The 25,452-nt window shown below is 45.6% G+C and overlaps 1 protein-coding gene across 19 annotated transcripts in view; it reads right to left on the bottom strand.

The window, feature by feature from the left end:
- The window catches only part of PACS2 (phosphofurin acidic cluster sorting protein 2), a 74,362-nt gene that overhangs the window by 16,065 nt on the left and 32,845 nt on the right, over nucleotides 1–25,452 (bottom strand). For 8 of the 19 annotated variants that reach the window (XM_069022515.1, XM_069022521.1, XM_069022519.1 and 5 more), the window contains 16 exons: nucleotides 23,504–23,629; nucleotides 21,338–21,500; nucleotides 20,257–20,330; nucleotides 19,412–19,492; nucleotides 17,091–17,150; nucleotides 15,689–15,846; nucleotides 15,383–15,487; nucleotides 13,862–13,952; nucleotides 13,103–13,180; nucleotides 12,248–12,369; nucleotides 11,621–11,756; nucleotides 10,851–10,955; nucleotides 9,251–9,357; nucleotides 8,398–8,552; nucleotides 4,947–5,057; nucleotides 2,926–3,034 (listed from right to left, as the gene is read on the bottom strand). In XM_069022515.1, the coding sequence (XP_068878616.1) occupies nucleotides 2,926–3,034; nucleotides 4,947–5,057; nucleotides 8,398–8,552; nucleotides 9,251–9,357; nucleotides 10,851–10,955; nucleotides 11,621–11,756; nucleotides 12,248–12,369; nucleotides 13,103–13,180; nucleotides 13,862–13,952; nucleotides 15,383–15,487; nucleotides 15,689–15,846; nucleotides 17,091–17,150; nucleotides 19,412–19,492; nucleotides 20,257–20,330; nucleotides 21,338–21,500; nucleotides 23,504–23,629 (1,781 nt within the window). The remainder of the gene's footprint in view (nucleotides 1–2,925; nucleotides 3,035–4,946; nucleotides 5,058–8,397; nucleotides 8,553–9,250; nucleotides 9,358–10,850; nucleotides 10,956–11,620; nucleotides 11,757–12,247; nucleotides 12,370–13,102; nucleotides 13,181–13,861; nucleotides 13,953–15,382; nucleotides 15,488–15,688; nucleotides 15,847–17,090; nucleotides 17,151–19,411; nucleotides 19,493–20,256; nucleotides 20,331–21,337; nucleotides 21,501–23,503; nucleotides 23,630–25,452) is intronic. The other 11 variants (XM_069022522.1, XM_069022513.1, XM_069022526.1 and 8 more) reach the window with 9 other exon arrangements.

Below are 25,452 nucleotides of genomic sequence, written 5' to 3'. Positions count from 1 at the left end.
TAAGGTCAGCAGATGCTCCAGAAGACCAGGACAAAGCTTTGGCACCATTGCAGTCCATCACAGGCAGTACATGCGCCAACCTTTGCCATGACAAACAGAACAAGGGCACGGGAAGAGAGCGGGGTCAGTCAGAATAGGGACAGCTGGCAAGAAAGTTATAAAGCAGCTCATCACATACAGCTACATCCTAGAGACTGGCTTGGCTTTCCTTGGACCACTAGGGCTTGTTTAACAGAGCAAATACCAGGGTTCTGGGAGATTTTTCTTGCAATGAATTTGTAGGTAGCACTGCTTGTTTCTACCTGGACCACTGCCTTGAAAACTGGCCTTGGAGAAGCCACTCACCTCTGGCCTCAAGGGAGAGGGAGTTGCAGTAACTTTGTGTGCTGAGCACAAAATAAACAATGCCCAATAAGCATATGATTCAAAGCAGGGGACCCTGCAGAGCATTGAGGTTTTGAAGGCAGCTCAGAGAGCACAGCTCCACTGCTAGCATACATCTGTCTTCTCTTTCTTAAGCTCAGAGAAGTCCCATATGTTTGTCATACCCTGCCAGTAAGAGACTAGTCCTCAAATTTTTGATTACAAGAAGGAGATTTGCTGGTCTGCACTTGGACACTGCACAGCTGAACCCCACCTTGAGCCCCTGAGTGCCACCTACAGCACTCCAGTTCCAACAGATGGGAACTGAAAAGCCTTTTCTCAGTCCTGATCCTTCTGGAGCTACACTGTCTCTTCTGATGGCTAAGGGAAAAGGTAAGAAAAAACCTCACCTTCTCCATGTTGTACTCCTCTAAGCTACTCTCTCAACAACTCCTTCATTCCCACTCAGTCTACATCCTGGGAACCCAAATGTGTGGTCCAAAGGCACAGCAGTCATTTTCAACTAAGCATTCTGCCAGCAGATGCCATAGTTTCAAAGCAGCGAGCAGAACTTAACCTAAAGCACAAACTGTGCATCCCAGACCCACAGGAACTGTTAAACAAGGCACAAAAGACCAGTTCACTGGGAAAAGAGATAGGAGATGGGAGAGGGAACCTAAAAGGAACTGATACCTTATGGTAAAATCAAAATGAAAGCTCTTTTTCCTTTTCAGGAAGCAACCAAAGAAAAAGACAAATGTGTTATTATACTTACAACAAAGCGATGCATTGGTTTAGATAGTGCTAATGGAGACACAATTTCTGTGTTGTTTTGGACAATACCCTCCCTAAGCTGCTGCCAATGACAGAGACCCCCATTCCTAAAGGAAGACACACAGGTGACAACTGCCCATGCTGCATTGGAGAGCCTGTTCCTCTGACTCACTCTCATGGGGTACTGACCTGAAAGCAGAAGTTATTTTAAGGCAGACACACAGAAATACTGAGAGATTGCAGGCTATGCCAGAGTCTGACTATGAGTTTCAGCAATCTCTCTTCCCAATAACCTCCTAACTTAAAACTATGAATGGCATCAGGCATGGTACCAGGGTCCAAAGGGTGTAAAACCCAAATGGATCAGACCAGCTTGGTTAAGCTGTCCTGCACACTGCTGGGAGGGGTAAGAGCAGGGCTTGCTCAAATGCATTTCAGATGTTTTCTAACAAGGTGCTGATTTGACCTTTCTGGACACATTAGAAACTCAAAATGTTTAAATGTGTGTTACTGACAAAAATGAAGCTGTAACAGAGTTGAGGAGGCAGTGGAAAGCAGTGCAGAACCCAGCACCTGAAGGGTGCAGAGAAAGAACCAGGCAGCTCAGAAGGGGCTCACACTGCACTGGGGTGTCTGATCTCCCTGCTGGTAACTACGGTAAGCCTTCACACCAAAAACAAAACGGAAAACTGAAGGCAAGAGCTTCAAGTACTCTGTAGCTCTTTAAATTTCATCCTTGTTATAATGTTAACTTTACAAAGTCCACAAATACATGAAGAGGCTAGACTAGTCTCTTACTTGACTAGTCAGTCTGGAAATACAGGAAAAACACGTAGAATGGGTGAAGTTTCACTGAATCATTTCTGCACAGTAATGTGAGAGCAGACACAGGAATGGAAAAGCAATATACAACAAGAATTTCCAAAAAGGAGGGAAAAAAGTGACTCTACCCACACTTTTAATTTCTCCCAATTCTTACGCAAAGGAGACACCAATGAGGGATGTTAATGGAGCAAAAATGAAAAATCAAATTGAAGTAATTAACAATTAACAACATCCATGCCTCATAGGGATTTGCTGGTCCCTAACTGAGAAAACTCACATGAGCTGAGTTCAAATCTATTGTTCTCCTCTGTCCCTTGGTAACAGTGCTTCTCTACCCTTCAGTAACAGTTACTCTTCTTCCTGGCCCCATGGCCACAGGAGGCCCTACATACTCCTGAATCTTGTTTTCAGGCCCCAATCCTCCCTCCTACAGGCTGCTTATCCCTTAAGAAACATTGAAATAAAACCCGCTGAATGTCAGCCCTCCTCAGCAGGAGTCCTGATACCTTGCAACTGCCAATCAACAAGGATTTGTGTCTCCTGCAAGAAGCTCTGCTATTTACACTCCAAAAAGAAAGGGGCTTAGTTCCCTGAATACCAACGTAAAAAGGTCAGGTCTCATGGAAGACACTTTGTGGGGGAATGTCAAGGTCCAGTCTTACACACCTAAGGTCGCTGTGGTTAGAGATCTCTGGAACCTAAGCACACAGAATCTGTCCATCACCCATCCTGCTTAGCCCCCACTTCCCCAAACCACTTATATCTTTAAAAAGAATCACTGCACTTAAAGTAGCCCCGCGGCTGTGGATTCACTGAGTGGGACATCACTGGGTATAGGCTACCATGAGGCTCCCGAGGGTTTTGCCGTTTGGAGTGCTTTTCAGACTGCTGGCATGACACGAGAAAAGCACTTCGCTTTCAACCTGGCTCATCCTGGGAGCCAGCAGGACGAGGGGGACATACCTTTTCTGTTTGTACGTCAGCATGGCTTCAGCAATGGGCAGCTGGTGGGCACAGTTTGCCCCTGCTATGTACTGCGTTATCCGGGACACGACGTCAGGTGCTTCCGAAACTGAGGGAGAACAGAGGGAAAAGCATTGAAGTGACTTCTTAGACCACTGCCAGTACTGTCCTCCATTTGCTGATGGTGCTCAGCCAGCTGCATTTACACTGCCTCTTGCACAGGAAGCTCTGCCTACCCCAGAGCACAGTAAAGCTGAATCTGTACACAGCATTTCTGACTGAAGTGTCTCTCGTCTTTTAGATTTGTTAAAAGCTTTACTTTGTACCCACCCAGAGCCAGCTTTAGACTTTTTCACACCTTGACTGCAGGTATCTGCTGAAGAAAGTGCCTGGCCATCTCTCCCAGGTGAGCTGCTCTGCTCACACCAGCACTGAGTTACCTGAGTTTCTAATGGACTCACAGCCTTGCTGAATTGACCAAAAAGACTGAGGGACACACAAGGGTAGGACAAGCACAAAGATCACGTGTATTTGTGAGATTGTAGTTGATTCAAGTTGACACAAAGACATTTCCCAAATGCCTTCCATATTTCTTTGGTTTCAATCAAAGAGCCTCAACTGTGAGATCACAGGAACACAAGTGACTTTTACCAGACACTTCCATACCTTATAATGGGCATTTTCACCCAGACTCTTTGTATTTGAACAGTGAACTGGTAAGAGCTGTGATTCTCTGCCACATCGTCTTGTGCCATCACAGATTTTCCGTGCAGTTGCCACCACACAGACAAAAATACAGAATGTACAAAGTCTGTACTGTACAAAAATGAGGTGGAATTTTCCTCATAGCATACAGCATATAAGCAAGTAAGGAACAGATATGGCTCTTGGGCTGGATTTCTATAGGTAATGACGTATTCCTAATTCAGACACAAAAATCAAGTCTGTATTGTAATTTTTCTGCATTTTCAAGTGCAGCAAGGAATTAAAGGAAACCAGTTCCATACACCAGTTCTTCCATGAATTTAGGATTAAGGGAAAGTGTAGGTTAGGTGGGACACTAGGAAATTTCTAGTCCAGCCTCCTGCTCCAAACTGGGCTGACCACCTTCAGAACAGGCTGCCCCGGGCCTTGTCCAGCCATGTCCCCATCTGCTGGAAAAAGCTCTGAACAATTACAGTGAAGAGGTCTCTCTCCTCCTCTCATGGATAGAGGACTTCCAGGAGCATCCTGGGAGTCTCAGGAACTCTGCAATTCCACCAGGGAGGACTACACTGCAACCTCCTCACACTCACAGTGCTACACAAACTCCAAAGCTTTTTCCTTCTAATGAAATTTCCATATGGGCAATGCTGCCCACGACAGCATCAAATCTCAAGCCTTCATGTAGCCCTCAATGTTTCAAATCCTCCTTTCTCCTGTTTCTTTCTGTTCTTGAAGAAATGGAGGAAGAAACTGTAAGCATTAATATTTTAAACAAATTAGTACTTTAACATGAAGTAAGGCTTTAATCTGGCCTAGAACAAGCTCAGATCAGAATAGGAACTTGTTGGTCTGACCTAGGGCAGCTCCCACTTGTTACCACACTGGTGAAGAACAAAATTCTTCTTTAATGAGAATGTTTTCAAGTCTGCTGGCAGGATCTTTCTCACACACAACTAACAGAAGTTAATCTTCCCAGAGCTTCCAGTTTCCCAAGCGTTTTAGGCTGCACAGTTCCTGAAGGAAAGCAATGTACTGAACTTGGTAGCGAGACCTCCACATCAAAGAACAAAGCAGTAGGTAGGTAAGAACAGCATGACTCAGAGGCAGCTAGTTAGTGCCTCTGGGAGCCAGTAACTGTTTGCAAACCACCATGTGCAGGACTTAGAAAGGTCAGCATCTGAAATGAGAATATGGTGGAGTGAGGCGAAAAGAGGAACAAAACCACTTGTCTGCTTCCTCTTGTATTTACTTGACCTTTGCTAAAATTACTCATTCAAGCTTTTTATCCCACACAGGCCAGACAGACAGAGTCTTACCAGTGGTCTGTGCTTCAAGTTTGTTGAACAGATCTCTCCAGGCTAGATCTTGGAAGAAGTTGTTGTATCTATAATCTACAGACCCCAGATACTTGGCCACTGGATGAGAGCCTAAAGAAAGAAAGGAAAACATGACAGCTGTTCTTTCCAGCACTGAACACAAGTGTGGCTCTGCTCTGTAAGGAATTAAACTCCAAAATCAAAACCACAGTAGACACCCCAGAAATAAACTTCTTCAATTATAACCAGGTCATTTAGTCCAGCTTATCTCTACAAGAGCATGCAAATAGACTTCCCAGCACAGACTGCTTCAACACACTGATATCTTTCACTTGACACTTCCGCCCCTAACAAAATAAATTTTAAAAGGCCAAAGAAAACAGGACTGGGAAACTGCCTAGAAAATAAATTATTTGGAAGGCACAAAGGCCCTACAGCTCTCCATGTCAGTCTCTCAGTTTTGCAAGCAGCTTTCCCAAAAAGCCCTTCCTGCCCACAGGCTGTACCACAGCCAGGCCACCTCTGCCAAGAGGGGCCAGACCTGTTCCTCCAAGCACCATTTGCACCCCACAGCTGTTGTGCAATATTGAGAAGAGGCAATTGCCCCCAAGCAGGGAAAACAACCCAGGGAGGCTTGTTTAATCTGTGGAGAAGGGCTATAAGCTCAATAAATATGCTGCAATTTGAGACAGAACAGAGCCCAAGGATTACAGTACCCAGTGAGTACTGGCATATGCATCAGGTCCCTGCTTACTCTAGCTGAGCCTTGTGGCTCCTCTCCTCTATGAGCATGGATAGACCTCCTTGCAGAAGCTTTGGGTGTCCAGCCTCCAGCCCTGCATGGAGATCTGACTTCACAATTACACTGAGCAGGACAGGGAAGATGCTCAACTGACAAACTCTGCCCTGGGAGGTGGCAAAAACTTGCCACTTTCATTTTAGGCCATCTGTGTCCCCAAAACAGACAACCTCCCCCTAGCAACTATCTCTACAGTCTTTGAACACAGGAGAAAAAGTGTGCCAGGATCACCCTTCCCAGTCACCACCTGGCAGTCATGGTCAGCAAGAGTCCTGTACATTTACAGTCAGCCATGAAGTAGCCTCAGAGTTCCTCTTAATAATCACATTATTTTCACCCTTCCTGCAGACCAAATTTTCACATCAAGCCACACTTCCAGTGGCTGCAACAATTGAGTCATCAGCTGGTAATTGGAAACGTGACAAATTCTTTCAAGACGACCCCAGCTGCTTAACTGTACTCACCATGGTACAGGAAAGCTCTGGTGGGGAAAAAACATCCCCCCAAACAATAAACCCACTGTCTCAGCCCTCCCAACCTCCAAGCTAATTTCCAGACTTCAAAGAAAGGGTAAAGCAGGAGGTCCCTCTGAGCTCCCCTCAATGTCATTAGAGACTGGAGCCTAAGTTCTTCCCCAGCCTCTCCTGATCATGGCTCCTTTCACACCCATCATTTCTTCTGCAGTGGAGCCTTAAACAGTGCACACAGCACAGCTCTGCACCATGTACTGGAGAAGCTTTCCCACATGCTGGGAAAACACACTGCACATGGCAGATGCAGTTGGAAACAAGCAATAAACAGGAAATCTCCCCAAGAAGTTCTATCCATGGGAGCTATATAAAATGTTAAAATACCCCAAACAGCCAAAATAACCCCCAACATTTTATTTTATTTTCCCCTTTTCAGTTGTTTATACAGTGCTTAGACATCAAAAGAGTCTTTCAGCCATAGAATCAGTAGCGTGAAGGAGGACTGAATCTCCCAGTACAAATGTTTACAGACACTAAGCATTTCTGATTGCTAACAAACCACTGAAGGTTGACCCTTCTGTTATTGGAGTGTGTAGTTGTGGATTTAGAAGGTAAAACCATCCTGAGAAAAAGTCCACCAGCCCTAGTTCAAAGGTATTGCTAGCAGCAGAGAGGCTTTTCCTTTAAGACATTTATGGCACGTTCACCATTCTGTCTTTGGTGCTTTTTCAATTGTCAGAAATGAGAGGTTGCTCCTCAATCACTTTAATGAACTGCCAGAGAGCTGGCCAGAAATAAGCACTTGATCCGATCAGGAAATACTGCAGACTTCTATGGAAAAGGTCCTGTTAGAGAAGTTTCTATATTTAAAGTAGATTTAAAAAGAATTCACAGTTCTAAAGCATTTCATTATCAAAGTGCCTTGTTAATTTTTTTTTTTTTGATTACAAAATGAAGTCTTAAGATTAAAAAACCAACCCAAACCCACACTAGCTGAATCTTGTGTTTCACTTTCAAAGAGACAGTATTTTCAGATCATTAAAAACTGCAGGACAGAAAACTCTTCTTCTGAGGCCAGGAGACAGTCAGCAAGTGAGTACCAAAGTCTCAGACACAGACTCTCATTCAAAGCACATTTAACCTTGCAGAATTTTTTTGTTTTGTTTTTACTCCCTAAAGGGCTCTCTCTTTTCTTCCTGCCAACCACTTTGGAAACTAAATGCCTTTTTTAATAGAAGGACCCAGCTCTTTTCCTCTGCCTTTTTTATTTGACTTTTGCAAATGCCACCACTGAATGGACAGCCTGACCCCAGTGTTCATAGTGCTGGGCAGCAGCTTCTGATTCCTACAGGAACTGCCATCAGCTGGTCCCAGACTTAGAAAACTGGAAAATACTGGCAAAAGTGCTTTTCAGGTGTTCTGTTGCTTATACCACTTAAGTGCTCTGTCCACACAAGCCAAGCCCTGGACCACACTAGCACTGCCCAGATGTCCCTGCCCACAGCACCAGCGACTGCCCTGCTTCCCAGGCCTTGCCACTACAACATTCCTCATGTTTCCGACTACAACAAGACCCCTGGTGTTGTCATCAGTCCACTCTACTTCCCTCACCACACGCAATCCAAGCTGGGTAATTTTCCAGCCAGGCAGGCTTGTTGAGCTGCTGAAAGGGCAGAGATAAAGTGTTGGAAAAGAGAGGGAAAATCCTGAGGAGACCAGCACGTAAAGAAAAGGTCAAAAGATGCATGTAATTTGAATAATTTAAATTCTCAGCAGTTTCAGAGCCTTTAAAAAATTTCCAACCCCTCCTCTATGAACATTTTCTGAGTCAAGCCCAGGGAGGCCAGAACAGTTATTGCTTTGGGAAACACGGTTCCCACTGAATTTAACATTTCAGCCAGAGAAAGAGCGTCTAGAACAACATTCTGTGCATAAGAGTCTCCCTGTATGGGGAAGAAGTACTTAAACCCCTTGCTTCAAACAAAAGGCTTACAAGCAGACTTTGGCATCAGCAACTTACAGATGAAATTCAATCCTGCAAGAGCACCAACACCAGCACTACACAATAATACATTTTGCCTCATTTAACCTACAGCCAAAGCTCCAGAAAGGCTTCTCCTGAAAGAACACAGCAGATTTCACCCATTCACCTTTCCATGAAGAAACACCATTCCTTATTTACCTAGAGGGATGATCAGAAATCTCATGTAGCCGAGCCAGTCGGGGGTTTTGTGAGACAGCTGCTCTACAAAGAGCCTCAACACAGCACTGAGGTAATTCTGGGCTCCTGCCACTGCAATTTTAATTGGGTTTGGAGGCTGAGAATTGCAGTTACAGCTAGACAGAAAAAGAGGAAACATATTTTTAATGGTGTTTTCAACCACATATTTCAGAACAAGCAGCAAAGAAAACCCCAACCTGGTTAATAATAATTACAGCAGAAGAGAGTTTGTTCAATACACAAGGCAATACTGCAATGATTTTCAGCAGCTTAAAACATTATTAATAAAATACAGCATTCTTCAGTAATTTCTTAATTGGTCTCCTTGCTCCTTCTTTTGCACATTTTGATATTCTAAAGGGCTGGGATCAACTATCTAGGTTAGAATGTACCTACTAACTGCTGGGTCAGAGAACACACTCAGGTACCCACAGCCCTTAGCAGGTAAGTAGGGAGTGCCTTCAGGAACCGAGGAATTAATCTGGGAATTACTTGGAAGGGAGAGCAAGAACTATTTAAAATCCAGTTATTTGTTTTGCATGCTTTATTGGTGCATTCATCTGACCTACGAGGCAGCCTCCAAAGCACAGTCTTTTATATTCACTGGTGTTGGTGACTTGTGTCCCCCCACACAAGGCAGAACAGCAGCACCATGCAGGGGTGGTGAGAGCTGAAGAGCCACACAATTCTGACTTCAGGAGAGTAGACAGGAAAGGTTTCATGCAGTAGTTGAGAAATAAACTCCCTGAGCCCTGGGGCCCAGGAACTGAGAGGCTTTTAGGGCTGAGACAACACAAGCAAGATGAGAACTTACTATCTCTGTATCCTGGAGACAATTGTGCTGAAAGCTGCCTGAATATCAGCAGAGGAACATGTGCAGACCACTGGCAAGGTGTGCTTTTGCAAGACATCTGAAAGGTACTGAGGAGAGAACAGAACATTTTATAGTCCTTTGCTTGGTACAGTTTGTCACTAGAAGAAAATGTGCCTCCCCCAACCTCCTGGGTATTCTCATACCCATTCTTGGGCACTCTGCCTGTGTCTGATTTGCAGGTGATATGGCTATTTCACAAATGCCTCCGCCTTGCACAGCAGCCAAAGGGAAGTCCTCCTTCTAGAAAAATGGCAACATCATCTTGACAGACACAACACCATAACCCAAACATGGCAATGACAGCTCTGGAATAGCACAGTTTTTACAGCCACAGAGGGCAGGGCAGCAGCAGCAGCCCATTCACCTCACAGACAGCACTGGGAAAGAGCAGACACTGTCTACCTGCCTGCTTCTGGAACTGCAGTTGCCTCTCTCTGATTCCAAATGGACTTACACAAATGCAGTGTTCTGTCCACCCCTGAACACTGAAAAAAGGGAAGGGTGCTACCACACTCATGTTCCTCGTGAGGGACTGATTCCCCTCCATGCAGCTAATGGGGAACACCACACAACTCGGGTACACATAATTATGCCATTCAGTAATTGTTTCATACTCTCAATTTCTGTACTACTAATCTATACACCCCGGTCCACATCCTTCATGCCCTCTGATAATGCAGGCAACAAGCTCCTAGAACCACTGGAAGATGATCTACATCTACTGTCCATCTCTAGAAGGCATTTCTCTGTCTTCCAAGTATAGAGAAAGTGGAACCAGTAGCTCAGTTGGTATTTTTGCTCTCTCACAAATTGAGACCCTAGCTCTTCTGGAAGCAGAAAGCCAAACCAGACAATGTAACTCCACAAGCCTGGCACAAGTTCTCCAGGCAACAGCCACCCAGCACATATTCATTGGTCCTCTTCCATACATATTTTATTGCTTTCTCAGAGTAAGGTTCCAAAAGGAGCAAAATTTGTTCCAAACCCATAACAAACTGCTCCATGTTGCCAGCAAAAGAAAGTATTGCTCAGGGTTCTTCTTAAAACAACTATCACTCATGAAGGATGGGGTGATTCCTGCAGTTAGCAATCACAAGCACATGTACATGGCTACAGAGCTGACCTGGAATATTTTCTCCTGTTCACCACCTATGCTCAGAAATCTCAGCCTAAACCACCACAAGGTCAGACCTCCCTGCTTTCTTTGTTCCAGTCTACCACAGTTTAGGAGGCTTTTGAGTGCAAGGATTTAGCTATTCCCAGTGTGCTGCCAACCAGAAGGAATGGCATTGCTTGGAGGAGAAAACACCTCTGTGGAAAGACTCAGGTGGCAAAGCTCTATAAGATCCCAGCATCTCCTGGCCAGATGAAATCCAACTTGTGGGCACTGAACACTCAGGATGCTGCCAGCCCCCACACACCACCACCGCTCTTCCAAGCAGCAGAACCTACTTGGTTGGTGCAGAGCTCAAGGCCTGTCCATTCCTGAGGAGGAACAGCACAGGAGAACTGTGCTCCAGGTAATGTCTCCCGCCTTTACCTGGCCTTGCCAGTCAGATGTATTGACAAGAATGATGTTTTCTGGCAGCTGGTCGTCAGAAACCAGGATGTGATTTAGTTGATCATACACTGTTTTCCTGGGGATCTGGAAATAAAGACACAGAAAAAGAGAACAGTAAGAGGTGTCAGCTCTAACCACCAAGCCACCAGCTCCAGCTCTTGCAATCGATGAGGTGGCTGTGCATGCTGGCCAATCATCCCATCAGCAAAGGCACACCAGGCTGCGGGGACTGACACTGCAGCTTCTTCAATATTAGCCACCCTGGATTTGTTGGCTATTACCCTTTCTGCCATGCACTTTTACTTACATCACTTTATACCAACTAACAGTAGCCCAAGAATCTGAGATTCATAAAAGCCAGGAACAATCTCCTTTGAGGAGGGAAATAAATGAGTCCCACAGCTAACAAAAGCATGGCACATATGCTGTGCCCAAGTCAGTCCCTAGCAATCTGCCTTATTTCAAAGGAGTAATTCCTCAACACATCCCTATTCATTTCTCATTCTAACAATCTGTTCCAGTGTTTTCAGTTTATGGCTGGCTGACAAAGCTACAAGCTGGCAAACCCCAGCAGACTGGACAGAAGATACAATTTTAGCCAAGACATAAATTCCCTCCTTCCTGAAGCTGCGGGGCCCAGTTCCTTCCCAGCAGGGACAGAGCTCAAACCAGAAGGAAAAGAACCACAGGAGACAGTGGAGAAGAGGAAAAGCTCTGAGTGGCTGGAGAGACAGCAGTGTTATTCACACCTGTAAGTGGTGCCGGGTGTCTGGAGAGCGCTCATTGTCCAGGCTGTTCGCTCTCTCGTTCTGCGGCCTCACCGGCTGCCTCTCCTTCAGGGATGTGCTTCTTCCCCGGCGCCCCGTCTGCTTCCCTTCAGACCTGCTGGAGAGATGTGCTTACATTTCCAGAGCTGGCACAAATCTGAGTGAGATACAGCCCCCAAATCCCAATCACCCAGTCTGGCAAACTCAGTGATGTCAGCAGAAGCACTGGGGAATTCTGCACACAGATCTGAGCTAGCCTGAGACCTGCTGATGCTGCTTCTGACAGTGCACAGCGCAGAGTTCAGCACATTCCCAGGAGTCCCAGGATGACTTCCACAGCCTATGCTAACACCCACACCACCTCTCTGCTATTGCTACACCAGTGTAATAAGATCCAGCCAGGCAAACTGCAGTCACACACCCCAAAGCAGCACAGAGTACCTCTGAGTGTTCATTTATCAAGTGCTCGAGACCCATCATTTAAGTGCCCAAACATGAGGATGGTGTCCTTGCAGTTTAGTGCCTTAAGGCCATCCTGACCAAATCCTAGCACGCTGTCCATGACTTCCTGAGCAGCCCTGCAGCAGGCACAGCGCTGTCCCCCTGTACCTGGTGGATGGGATGATGAGGGACTCTGTCTTCGTGATCTTCCCGCTGGGTGGGAGCTTCTCCACAAACACATCTGGAGTGGGGAGTTCAGCCTCCTGGACTTCAGCTTGCTGGTTAGACTCCTGCAAAAACACAGGGAACAGAGTCACCAGGAACAAATCCTCCCCTGTCTCACCTTGGGAGCTTAGCTCCATCTGAGGCACATTGAGCCTGCCTCTTCCAGACATGCTCCTCACTGCCAAAAGGGAGAAGCCAATAGTGGCTATCTGGGGCTCCCAGTTGCCAGCTCTGCCTCACAAGGGAGCTGTAGGTAGGAAAGGTGTTCAGATATGCTATTTGGAACAGGGACTCTCACAGCTCAAAGCCAGGGACATGCCTCCTCACCCAATGCAGATTAATTCAGCTTACCCAAATGAACCAGCTAAGAGAGAAAGACACGAGAGAAGTGTTACACACCCCATGTTCCCAGCAGAGCAACTTGAGCTTTGGGATTTTTCCCTCAGGACCAGCTTGATTTCTGCCAATTCAGCTTAAAGTAATACTTCTGTCTGATTAAATGAAACAGCCTTGAGCATCCTTTACATGCTCAGTAGCAAGCTTTGGGCCAGCCTTCCTCAGGCTGTTTGAACAGAAGGTCAAATAGAGCATTTCACCTGCAAAAGGCTGAAAGACAAGAACCTCCAAACTAAGATGAGAAGGAAAACTCAGTGTTATCTTCACTGCAGCTGCAGTTACCCATGGAAGTCGTGTTGCATGTGCAGCTATATGGACAAACAGATGCATGCCACAGAATGCAGCCCACAGCTGACACACAAACTGACAGGAGGAAAGTCAACAAGTGCATTTTCAACTTACATAAGGGACAGTGTCAGAAACACTGTCGCCTGCATGTTTGGTTCCAAGACTCTTTGTCTTTTCAGGCACTTCTACCTGCTTGAGAGAAGAAAAATCCTCAGGAGGTTTAGCACCAGCACAGTTTCCAGCCACACTCTCTGGGTCAGGCTGTTCAGAACAGATGCTTCTCCATTTAAACATCACACAGCTCTGCAGGATGGCCAGCAGTGCTTCCTGGTCATACCAGGACTGCACACAGTAGTGTGGGATGTGGCCAAGCTGATGCACAACAGACAGTAGAGGCAATGAAGTGCCCTGAGATGGGACTGACACTTTATGCCCCTCCATGAGGGAATGGAAAAGCAGTTGAGCTGCCCCTGACCATTCACTGTCAGCCACCAGGAAAAGTATCTCAACAACAGTAAAGAAAAGCTTCTTCCACAGAGTGCTAAGAAGACCCTAAAACTCCCAGGCAATACCTCCCATCCTGGCAGTCATTTCAGGCACATGGGAATCTGAAGCTATTCGTACCATCAGTAAGTATTCAATACATAACCCGAAGATGCACCCTTGAGTTAATACAATATTGCTTTAAAAAGAAAACAAAACAAAAACCCCCAAACCCCCAAAAATCCAAACGTGTTTTCTTAGCAGAAAATTTGTATCTCTGCATCCAAGTCTTTGGAGGGAGTCAGAGAGGGTGCTATAATTTACACATGCAAATAGAGACAGTGCAGGTCTGTTACGTGCAGATAGGCTAACACCTGAAATGTGACTTACAGGACTCGGTGGCTCTCTCTGGCTTCTGATGCTGTGGATGCTACCAATTTCTGTCTGAGAGCTGGAGTGTGACAGTCCTTCAAAGTAAGGTCTGAGTAAGAAAAGTAAAACCCATTTCTTACTATCAAAAACACTGACAGGGCAAGTCCACCACATTCACAGCAAAGCAACACGACAGTTTCCAGAAGATCTTACTGCTCCCCAATGGTTCCAGTAAAACAGGCTACTTTTGAAAGGAGAGGAAGGTGTCCAGGACAGTAAGAGAAGCCAAAAAGCCCAGGGATCCCTGGATCTCACTCTTGACTGACATACAGCAAGTAGAATTACTGCTTCCCCCCAAACCCCAACACTCTGCTCCTGGGTAAGTGATGCTTGGTGCTAATACGCATTTTATCTGCAGGTTGCATCTGGATTTGGCTGCCAGCCCTAGGCTCCAATTACACATTTGTTCAATAAGGTAAAGTAGCACACACAATCAGATTGTGGTTCTACTCAAAAGGCAGCTCATCACATCAGGCTACAAGACTCAATTATAATGTAAGGAACTGATTTTTTGGTGTTGCAGGAAGAACCTGCCTATGAGCCATCAGCATTTATCACATCCTCTTCAAGATATGCACACAAGAACTGCCCACAGGAAACTACAGTGTCTCCCCAGGACCAGACACATTAAGTTCTTATTCCAGCATTACTCCAGCAATCACATATCCCAGAACAGTTAGCTCCTCAGCTCCAGGGAACAGGATATGAACTTCCAGTGTGCAAAGTAAAGCATTTTGGCTTGTTTCAAAGCAACTGCTTACCACAAAGCATCGATTTTCAAATCCCTTCAAGGTAGGGCCTACCAACTGGTTGATATCTTGGGTTAAGCATCAAACACCTTTACAAGCCACCAGCCCTATCATTTACCAACACTGCCCCAGTCTATCCTTGACATCTTCTTGCTCACTGATATGGAACGGGTCATTCCAGACTCAGAATCTATTCTTAGCCCAAAGAGGTAATGCAACATTAATGAGGATATTATGACACCTGGTAATTAGCAGATTTAGCAGATGCTGTACTGACCAACTGCAGTGGTCAGTGCCATAACTGTTTCAGAGCCATCAAGCACTGAGGGCCTGAGGATGCAACCACACACCAGTCAGAAGGATGAGTGCAGCTCAGTCTCATGTTTTCAGTCTTTATTGGGCAGAGATGTGACACAGCTCTGTTAGCTCAGGGCTCTGCATCTGCTCGAGACCCCGAGCCAGGAACCCCCAGCTCAGCTCCACAGTGCTGGGACTGACCCACACATCACTGCCCACACGAGCCCTTTAAGAAAAAGGCTTGAGCATATCAGCATGTGCTGTAGTCAATGCCTTTGGGCCCTGAGGAATTCATTTGTTTCCTGCAGCTCTGCTTCCTTAATCCCTGCAAAGACTCTCTTTCCACACAGGGTATTATTACAAGAAAGGTCTTTCCAGAAAGACAATGTGCCTTGTTCGTCCCCTCCTCTACTTCTGCCTTAGCATACATTACCTTCCTGTTTTTACTACCTCTTCAAAACACTGTGTACAGCTCAATTCTCTGCCTGCCTGCCACCAACTCCTTCCCCTGTGCTCAGGTGGCAGGGCAGCAGAACATCTGCAAAGGGAACAAGGAAGAACTGAGACTGAAGGGAAGTTAGACTCCACACACACAGCCTCTAGATCACAAACTGTCATTCCCATTCTAACACCACCACGTCAAGAGGGGAAAAAACAGCATGGAAGGGTGGGAATGACACCAACATCTGACACTGTACACAATCTCTCTCTGGCCCAGCATAAGCTGCCTCACACTTACTTTAACTTTGGCTTTGGAGTGCTCAAGACACTGTCATCATCCTCCATTTCTGGCCCACTGTCACTGGGATTCTCTATATCCAGCGTGTCATATAGAAGGTCCAAATCCTCCTCCACCTCTGGAACATGCTCTGCTGGGTCCTGTTCTGAATCCAGAACCTACTCAGGACAAAAACAGGTATCACCAACCCTGCTAGGAGCCAGACTGAGGAGCCTCCTAGGATTGCAGTACACCAGTCCTGGGAGGAAGATTCTATTCCTGGTGCTAGGATACTGTGTCCAACAGGAGCATTAAGTATATGAGAAATGCTTGCCCTAGATCAAGCTTGTCAGTGCCTGGTTAAGCAGGAGTTACATATTGGAACAGGCATCCACGAGCATGCAATTTAACCATTGGTTATGTCCATTATTCAACCCTATTCTATAAACAAAGGTTTAAAAAGGCTCCAAAGGAGTCCCAGTTTCCTTAGAACCAGTACAAAATTCCAGTATTCCCAACAATGTAACCTGTCTTGGGTTTTACTGAAACAGCTGCCCAGACACCTCGTGATTTGATACCCAAAAATGTCCACAGGAGGCGCCCGAAACCTGGACGAGGACCCGCCGCCACCGACAGGGCAAAGAGAACATATACCTCACACTGAACTTGCACGGGTTGTTTCACATATACCCCGGAGCAAGCAGGGGCTGTGCCCAGGCCAGAGCTTGCTTTTTGAGTGGCAGCTCCAGAAAAGCAGCAGCTCGGCTGTCTGAGCCCTCAGCTGCGGGTGCTGACTCTGCCAAGCTAACTTGGGAAGAACAGCAAAGCTAACAGGACTCTTTGGAAGAGATAGGAAGCAGGAGGAGTTACTCACTCTTTCCCACAAGCACAGAGCCATGCAGCCAAACGAGATGTTAACTGTTTTTGTATCATATACTTAATGTTACACAGGTTTCTTGGGTTTTGGATCTGTTTCATCCTTTTCAGCTCTGACCAAGCAGCTGACTCTTGTGGATCTGAGCTCCCTATCCAAGTTTTTCATGTCTTTCCTGGTTGTTCTAGTAAGATGATCAAACAGGCTGGGATTTAACTTCACAAGCAATATACACCATTTGGACTATTTGCCTTTGAACGGGTCAAAGATAATTTCAAAGCATTCTGCAAAACTAATGGGTATGCACATGGCTGCCAAAATCTGCTTTTGATAAAACTTCATCTAGAAAATGTTTACTGACATTTAGAAGTTGGCCCTCAAGCCTCCCTGCAAGGCCAGGGTGTAAGGAAAGGTCACATCCACTGTGGACTTGAAAACAAAATGAAGGGAACAAGAGGAAACAGGAGAGTGTTCCTGAAGACTAAAGCAAGATGCACCAAGCAGAGGGCAGCACATAAGACAGGAAGGTTTGCAGAATGAATTACTCACCTCATCAGACACTTTAAACCTCTTCAGCAGTGCCACAACCTTCTGTTTGAAGTTTTGTTGCTGCAAGTTAAAGACACTTTTACATAAGTAAAGCATTAAGTGAGCTGTTTTCTCCCAGTCTTCGAGAAGCCCAGACACATCTGACACTGGTGGCTACATTGCTGTTTCAAATCAAACAACACCTGGCACCACAGACCACCTCTCTGCTGTTCTTACACTGAAATCAGCTTGTCCACACCTATGATAATTTCATTCCTGCATTACCACAAACTGATAGGTCCCACTCCAACAAGCACTATAAATCTGAAAGATGGCACACAGCTTTTGGTTGGATAACAAATTTCATCTGCCAGATCACCTCCTGTACCTTTTTGATACATTTCTGGAAAACACCTGACAATCACCTTTTCTGACTCTTAACAAGGATGAGCCAACAGAGACAACTATCCACTGACCCAGAGAACAAATACAATTTCTACTACCAAAGCATGGGGGGTTTTTTTTGCAGGAGCTTGCATGGCAGGTTCATTTATTTCACTATCAGCACTGGAGAAAGAAAAGTTGTGGCGCTTATCCTTAGCGCTTGCCCCATCATGCAAGTGTTTCCTGAGCCATACTCCCAGATCCTGGACACAGTGGGAACCAAGTCCAAAACAACACAAGGCAAACTACTGCACTTCCTTTGTGTTTGCTTATCCCCAAGAGCTCCCCCTCTTGCAGGATCAAACAGCTGAGGTTTGCCAGGAGCTGCCCAGCCCTTCTCTGCTGGTCACTGACAAAACCAATATGCACACTCTCGAGAAGACAAGAAGGGCCCAGGTCTTAGTGCTGGTACAGAGCATTTGAGGTGGCATCCTTGTGTCAGGAGGAAAGGGAGAAGGAAATGGCTGGTACCAGGCCACTCTTAGGTGAAGAAAGTTGCTCATTTGCTGACTCTCCTGTATCTCACGTGCTCTTGCAAGCCCAAATGCCTACTCCTAACTCTGGCCTCAGACACTTCACACAGATCCCAAACTGCACCCTTTATCTCTGAATTCATATTCTGCAGCTGCAGCCACCTTCTAGACAGCTGAAGTTTAGGTGAAATAAATCTACCACACGCTCCCAAGACAGCTCTGTTTCTGTCCCCAGTGCATCCCTGAGGCTGAGATGCTCTCACAATAGTGACAGCTCTCCTCTGGCTCAGGGTGTCAAGCAAAACCATCCATCACAACACCTTGGACCAGCCCAGCAGCCTACGTAGAGGGGACACTCAGCATGCAGTAGCTAAGGTGACATGGCAGAGCTGTTTGCTGGCCTGAGCGGTTTCACAGAGAGAAGATCGGGTTTGGAGCTGGGTTGATGTTAACTGGCATCACCAAACCCAGTTTTGCACCAGCTGGAGATTCAGCATCAGTTCAGAGGTCAGGGCTAGAAAGACATTCCTATTATGAGTTCCTTACTTAATAACTAAGTGGTGGATTTTGTCCTGACTGGTCACTGACACTTCAAAACAATATGGACACCAAGGATATGAACCAGCACACTCCTGGTCTCATAGAAAGGATCTTTATAGTGACAGATTCAGGTCAAAATAGGGTTTATTTCAGACCTCATCAAAACAGGGATTTCAGAAACAGCTTTAGAAGTGGTAAAAGGATGTCCAACTTATTCCTAAAACCAAAACCAAACCTAGCCCATCCTTGGTGATTCTGAGTTATTGTCATCATGGACATGCATAAACACTTGTGAAAGCAGAAAGCTGTATCATTGTGTGGTCAAGCACGAGTCCCTGCTCCACACAAGTGCAGCTTTGCAGGCACACTCATGCTTGTGTGAGAGGGTGGATAGCCACATGCATCTTTCTAAGTGTGTGTGTGTGTGTATGTATATATATATATATATATATATAATATCCAGGTACTTTTGCCTCAGCACCACATGCACCACCTGAAATTTCTCTATCAAGCTCCAACCCCTGACTAAGCCATTTCATTTTGAGAACTTCCTGCTGGCCTCTCCCACACAGAGCACAAATAGGAGAACTTTCCTTCACTTAGAGCTTCTTTCAGGACTTACATGAGCACGGATCCTGCACTGGCTTCTTCATGGGAGTGGAATTTCATACACTTGCATGATTTTTGGAGGTCCTTAACCTTGCACACACCTTGGATGGTCCCGGTCCCTGAACTGGCTGCTTTTTCTAGCTCTTCACATGCTGTGACCATGCCCTCAAGCTCCATGCTGGGCCAGCATGTCTGGTGCTGCTGCTCCCACAAGCCACATGCACTGCACATCCTGGCCAAACCCCATCAGTGTTAGTAGAACTAATTTCCACCGACCCTGGTTATGGACGTCGTTCTTACTATCGATCTCCGCTGCTTCTTGGGCTTCCCCAGCTCGTACTCATCATCATCCAAATCCTGAACAGAAAGAGGATTCTTGTGTTACCTTCACGATTCTGTGACACATGAGCATTTAAGTGCTAAAAATGTTCCTTCTGTGAAGATGAACCAGCTGCTCTGTCTTCCAGGCATCCAGCATTTGCCTTAATTGCAGTTATGATGGCAGAGGGAAAAGGAAATGAAACAGGTCTGCAGGGACAGGAGTAACAGCTTGGAGAAGTAAAACAGCCCTAGATCTACATTCCAGGAACAAGGACAGTCACAGCTCCGCATTTTGGGGGGTCCCTCTCTCAGTACCCTCTGACAGGTGAAAGGCATGTGATGCCAGAGTCTGAAAGCAAATTAAGACCCAAACTCAAAAGCATCTCACATCTAGTCAGGGGATTCTCCATAAGGACCAGTTTTGCAAAAGGTATTAAAGACTAAAGACTGCCTCAGACCGCACTGGGCCTTTACTTACAGCTGGGGATCCAGTTGGGCTCTTTGAATCCAATGAGCACTACAGAAGCAACCAAATGATGCCCTGACCATTAAGCAGAGAAGCACAAGGATGCCAATGTTTTTTCAGGGAGCTCAAGTCCAAACATGTGAACAGATAAATCACAGCATGGTAGAAGAAATGTGTTACTGTGCAGGCCTTCTCCACTGCAGCTGAACACTTGGTAACAGTCTCGCACTGGCGTGGTTTAGATACAGAAATAGACTTCTAGTTTCAAGCACGAGCCGGGAGTGCACATGCTCCACTGAGCCCCCAGAGGGAGAAGCCATGCCCTAAACAGTACCTGGCCCTGTACGGCATCATCACTGGCCTCCTGCTCAGAAGAGAAGCTCTCGTACTCTTCCTCGGAATAGTTGTCTGAAAGGGAAGGAAAGAGGGGAGAGATCCTGTGAAACTCCTTTAAGGTGAGGGCATCGTCTCATCTCAGGAGCAGAAAAGGCCAACTAAGTCACAAATCAAAAAAGGAGGCACACAAGGAGAAGATAAACTAGCAGGCATCTCTCTGTGCTAGAAACAGTGAAATGGGAACCCAGTAAGAAGGAAGGATCAGGACACAGTAAAGGCTCCTCCTCCTTTTACCCTAGAAAGAACCACCTGGTAGACAGCAGCAAGCAAAGAGGTTTCTCCACATGGGAAATTACTTCTCCCCCTAACATGGGCATAACTGACTTAAAGGGGCAAGTAAAACATGACAGAGTCTAAAACCTTTATGGAAATGACACTTCAGGTGAGCTGCCTGGCCCCAAGCAACAACACACAAACACCTACATGCACTCCTTCAGCAGGTCACTCTTGCAGCAGCGAGCAGAGGGATGGTACCACATAAAAACATCATCACAAGTATAAACCCAGTGACTTCCCTATACAGTGCACAACATCATGGATTTACACTCACTAAGCCAGGCCACCATCCACAGCAAAACATGTTGCAGGTTTGCAGGTCTTATCTAAAATTAATCAAACTTATTGTACAATAGTCAAAGAAAAAAGAAGATGGAAGAGTAGCTTAAATGTGAATCTCCTGAATACAAGACTGGTAGCCAGGTGACAAGCTACAAGTTCTCACCACATCCACCAGTAATGCTGGGAGAGCACTGGTGAGAACACAGCCAACCCTTGCTGGATGGCTCGGGTGTGGTGTAGCATGCAGGAGAACCTTTGACAATTCAATCCCCCACTCCTGTCACAGCTTACACAGCAACACATTTGCAAAGTGAGTTTTCTTTGCATTGCTCAGTTACAGACACAGCAACTTGTGCAAATCAGTGCTCATTTGTCCCAGGAAGCATCCAAACCCAGGAGGGGTTTAACTCCAGCTAGTTCAGGAAGACACTGGTCCTCAGAGAATGTGGTTGGACTCTTACCTGTAGACTTGATTTTCTGGCTGGCCTGCATAGTGCTGTCCTCATGGTCGATTGGCTGACTTGATAAAGAGAAGATCCAGATTTCTGCAACCTTCAATGGAGCCTCTTTGATGTTGCTGAAAAGGCTCAGAACCTGCCCACCTTCTGTAGGGTGCTGCATGACCTGGGACAGAAATTAAGCAGTACAAATCTGCATTTAAATGTCATTTGCATACTACAAGAGTTATTTATGTTAATAGAGTTACTCTAGATTTCCAAGGCCTTGTAACCACAGGAACCACTTGCAGGCAATACACAAGGCTAGTTGAGATTTTATCTGACTCCTAATGAAAGTGATGGAAGGAAAGAAAAAAGCATTAACAGTTGATTAGCTCATCCTTGAAGCAGAGTACTTGACTACCTCATTACTGTATTTGCTTCCCCAGAACAGTAATGATTTGAATTATCAAGTTATCCACCTTCTGAACACCTAATTAAGGAATTTCGCTTGTCTTAAGGTTTTGAGCTGGTAAAAGCAAAAATTCTTGGTGAGATACAGATGTAAAGTGTTTCCTAAGGCAAAATATCCCTGCTCCAGAGAGCATGGATAACACACGAATCTCAGAATGAACTGGCCACCACCCTGAGGTAATGAAGCAGCAGGTCATGAAAAACAAGTCAATGGTGGAGGCAGAGGGGCATCTTGGTGCAGGTTTCTCCTTCCTTTGCCACTCACAGCTCACAGGTTTCTCCCCAGAATGTAAGTCTTGTGTTCTTCTCCTGACCCACCAGAGTGAGCAAGCACATCCCCACACCTGCACATCAGCTTCCCAACACACACCAGGCTGCTTTGTCAGCTCCTCATACGGACCTAACCAGACCTGAGCTGATGAGGAACATATGTCCTCTGCTCTGAAACTGCTCACTCTCAACTCCAATTCACTGCTTTGTTTCAACAGCTAAGAGAACTTTTAAAGTTTTTTTAAAGAAATGAGTCAGTGCAGTTTAGGGGTCATCTTCCTATAAACTCCAAACGGGAAGGGGGGCTTGTAAAATCTGTTTTCCTGAAGACTGCAATTTCATAAATATTCCAGATGAGCTGGAGAGCAACTATTTCCTAACATGGTGAACCTTTGAACATTTTTGACCTTCTAACCCCCAGTCAGCTGACATTACAAACAGACATAAGAAAAACCATATGTAGCAGCAGCAAATGCCCAACACTTAGAAGTTCACTGATGACTCTAATTAATGGGCCCACATGTTTTCTGCCTTACAGCAGTATTTACTTTTTAGTTCTCCAGCAAATCAAACAGTACAGGAAAAATGTTAGCTGCAACACCACACATTTGGCCAATTCAAATAAAGAGTTCACCTTTCACTGCAAGACTGAGAGAAGCTGAACTCACAAGAGAAGTAGTCTTTAGAGTGAATTATTTAATGCAACTCACCACACCATAACACAAGCTTATTTTAGATGAAAGTCGTTTGTTGACAGAATGCAGTCTAATGAAAAACACTGGTGTTAAACTGAACTTGCTACTGCTAAGCCCATTTCTAAACACTCAGAAACTGAAACAGCAGAAGTTAAACAGGGCATGAAATAACAAAGCATGGAGCTATGCCATTCAGAAAGCTTTAGTGAATAATTTAACCATACTTGACTCCAGCATTAATTTTATCATTTACTTCTCATGAATAGAGCTCCACCTAGATTACCAACAGCCATGAAATAACAATGGCAAAGTGTTTTTCAAGCAAAATGAGAGGAATTACTTAATCCTGAACTCTCATACTGCGGCACTGAGAAGCACAGCAAACCTTGCTTTAACGTTACCATTTCTCAGTGTTGGAAGGCTTGCCCAAGTGACTCTGTCTTGTTCTGCACTTTTGATCTGGACCCCCTAACTCTAATAAAGCCACAAAACAATAACAAAACCCTCAAAAGGTCATAAGCTATCCTTGTGAAAGCTTTAGCTATTAAGATATGAGGCAGAAAACGCTCAGTATTATTACTCAGTAATAAAATCTGGTTAAAATATTGCCCTGTGAATATTGATTACAGCTATTAAGACAGCTATTTGAAATCCTGCCAGGTACCTCTCAATGAGGAAAGTGACAACAATGGGTTTGAAGAGAAGAGAGAATGTCCACGTGTGTACACGGACCATGTGAAGAGCAGCTCACCTCAGCCATGTTGATGCACCCCACAGCCAGGGTCTTGTAGCCTAAAATGGTTCGGTTCTTGTATCGCTTCCGCCGCTGCAGCATGATCTGAAGCTTGTTGCCTTCTCTCTTCAAGAAGTGAGGGTACTGAGGTGGGAAACACAATGGAAAAGTTTGTTTTGTTTCTTGACAGTATCTCCCAAGCTTCATGGATAACCTCCATTCCTAAGGAATAACCCCAGGGCTTTTCTAAGCGCCAACAGCTCATTCACACTCAGTGGGCAATTCTTCATTATCCGGAGCAAGACTTCAGCTCTGCCCAAACTGCTCAGACAAGCACTCCAAAAACACAATCCAGGCACACAGAGGAGCTGTTCAGTTTGGGAAGGGCTGGTTCCAGGGAGATGAGCAGCCTCCAGGAGACACTTTCCCCAACAGCTGAACAGAGGTTGCCCAGAACTGGAGCCTGAGGTGCTACCCAGGGGCACGGACTGCCCTGCACAAACAGTGGGCAGTGGCAGGGACAGCCACAGACCCTCACACTCTTGACACTGCCTTCCCTCCAGCACAAGGACACTTCTCAAGTGGTTGTATTTTAAGTAATTGAGTCAAGAAAAAAATGTGTCCTACTGCCAGGTTATGTTGCAAAGACATAAATCCTCCCCAGACATGTTCCATACAAGAAAATACATTTGTTTATACACCTCCCCAAAAAAGCCCCCAGGAATAGAAAGCTGTCAAGTCCAGCAGAGACTATTAGGGAAAGAGCAGAGTTAACCATAACCATAACCATGAGGGAGAAGCTGTGCAAAGGAAGAAAAGTCTTCAAGAAAAGATAAAGCAGCAACCTGAGCAGTCTCATCCCAAGAAGAGAGGAGACTGGGACACATGCTCCAAATATACAACATACATAGTACTCAATAACCAGCAGACAGGAGAACCCAGTTGCTGGGATCTCAAAAAGGACATTGCCAAGTGAAGGATGCTTCTCTTGCAGGGAAGAACTACTTGGATTTTTCCTTGGTACATTATGAAAATTAACTTCCTGCCCATCAAAACACTTGATAAATTCAAATACCAAACACCACCAGAAATCCCTGAGATATTAATTTGTAGTCCAGAGCAAGCCTGACTGCTCTGCAGGGAGCTGGGAGCAGCGGCCACACAAACAAGAAGAATACTAATTAGCTGATTGCTCTGCAAGGGCAAGATCTACTGCTCATTGCCCAAGGAAGAGGCGTTGCAGAGGAGAGGAACAATAGTCCACGTAACTAAGAGACAACCTCAAAACACACAGAGCCTGTGACTCTACAGATGTGCAACATCTCAAAAGAAGGATGGAAGAAAGTTATTAGAGAGAAGGGGTAGGAGGGTCTCAAAAAGCCAGAGGCACCTTTCACATTCAAATTTACCATATCCTTGCTTCTGGGGCCCATCTGCATGTTGGAAGGGCAGCAGGGAAGAGGGACTCCTTGCTCTCAGTTCAGAGCATTTGAGCCACACCAAGGCTGCTTAAGTACAAACCTAGAACTGAAGTCCCAAGTCACACGTGGTCCCAGGCCAGGTAAATTTGAATGTGTCCAATTTGCTGGGATTAAACTGAATAGCTCAAGTCCCTATATGTACAAGTTTCTGGTTTCTCAGGTGTACTGCCTGGCCACCTCTGATGAGCATTCACAGAGGTGGTAAAAGAAAGGTATAGAGAGACTCAGGCCACTCAGCTCCTCCATTAAAAGCAAGGCCCTCCAGAAGAAAAGACCAGCTATTTGCATAGCACAGTCCAGCTTTTTTAACACCAGCCATGACTTACCAACTCTACAGAATTGCTTCAACACAAACTTTTCAGTAATTGTCAATCCATGACAGAGATTGGAGAGGAAAACAGTTTGGCTCAAAACATTTGAAAACTTTTAGAAGGAGCACCAAACACCTCAAGGCACCTCTGAGGGGTGAGAAAACACATACACCAG

The sequence above is a fragment of the Aphelocoma coerulescens genome, chromosome 8 (genome assembly GCF_041296385.1).
Source record: "Aphelocoma coerulescens isolate FSJ_1873_10779 chromosome 8, UR_Acoe_1.0, whole genome shotgun sequence".
Classification (NCBI taxonomy): Eukaryota; Metazoa; Chordata; class Aves; order Passeriformes; family Corvidae; genus Aphelocoma; species Aphelocoma coerulescens.
Note: the sequence above shows the minus strand (reverse complement) of the source record. Positions and strands in the feature narration are given on the sequence as shown.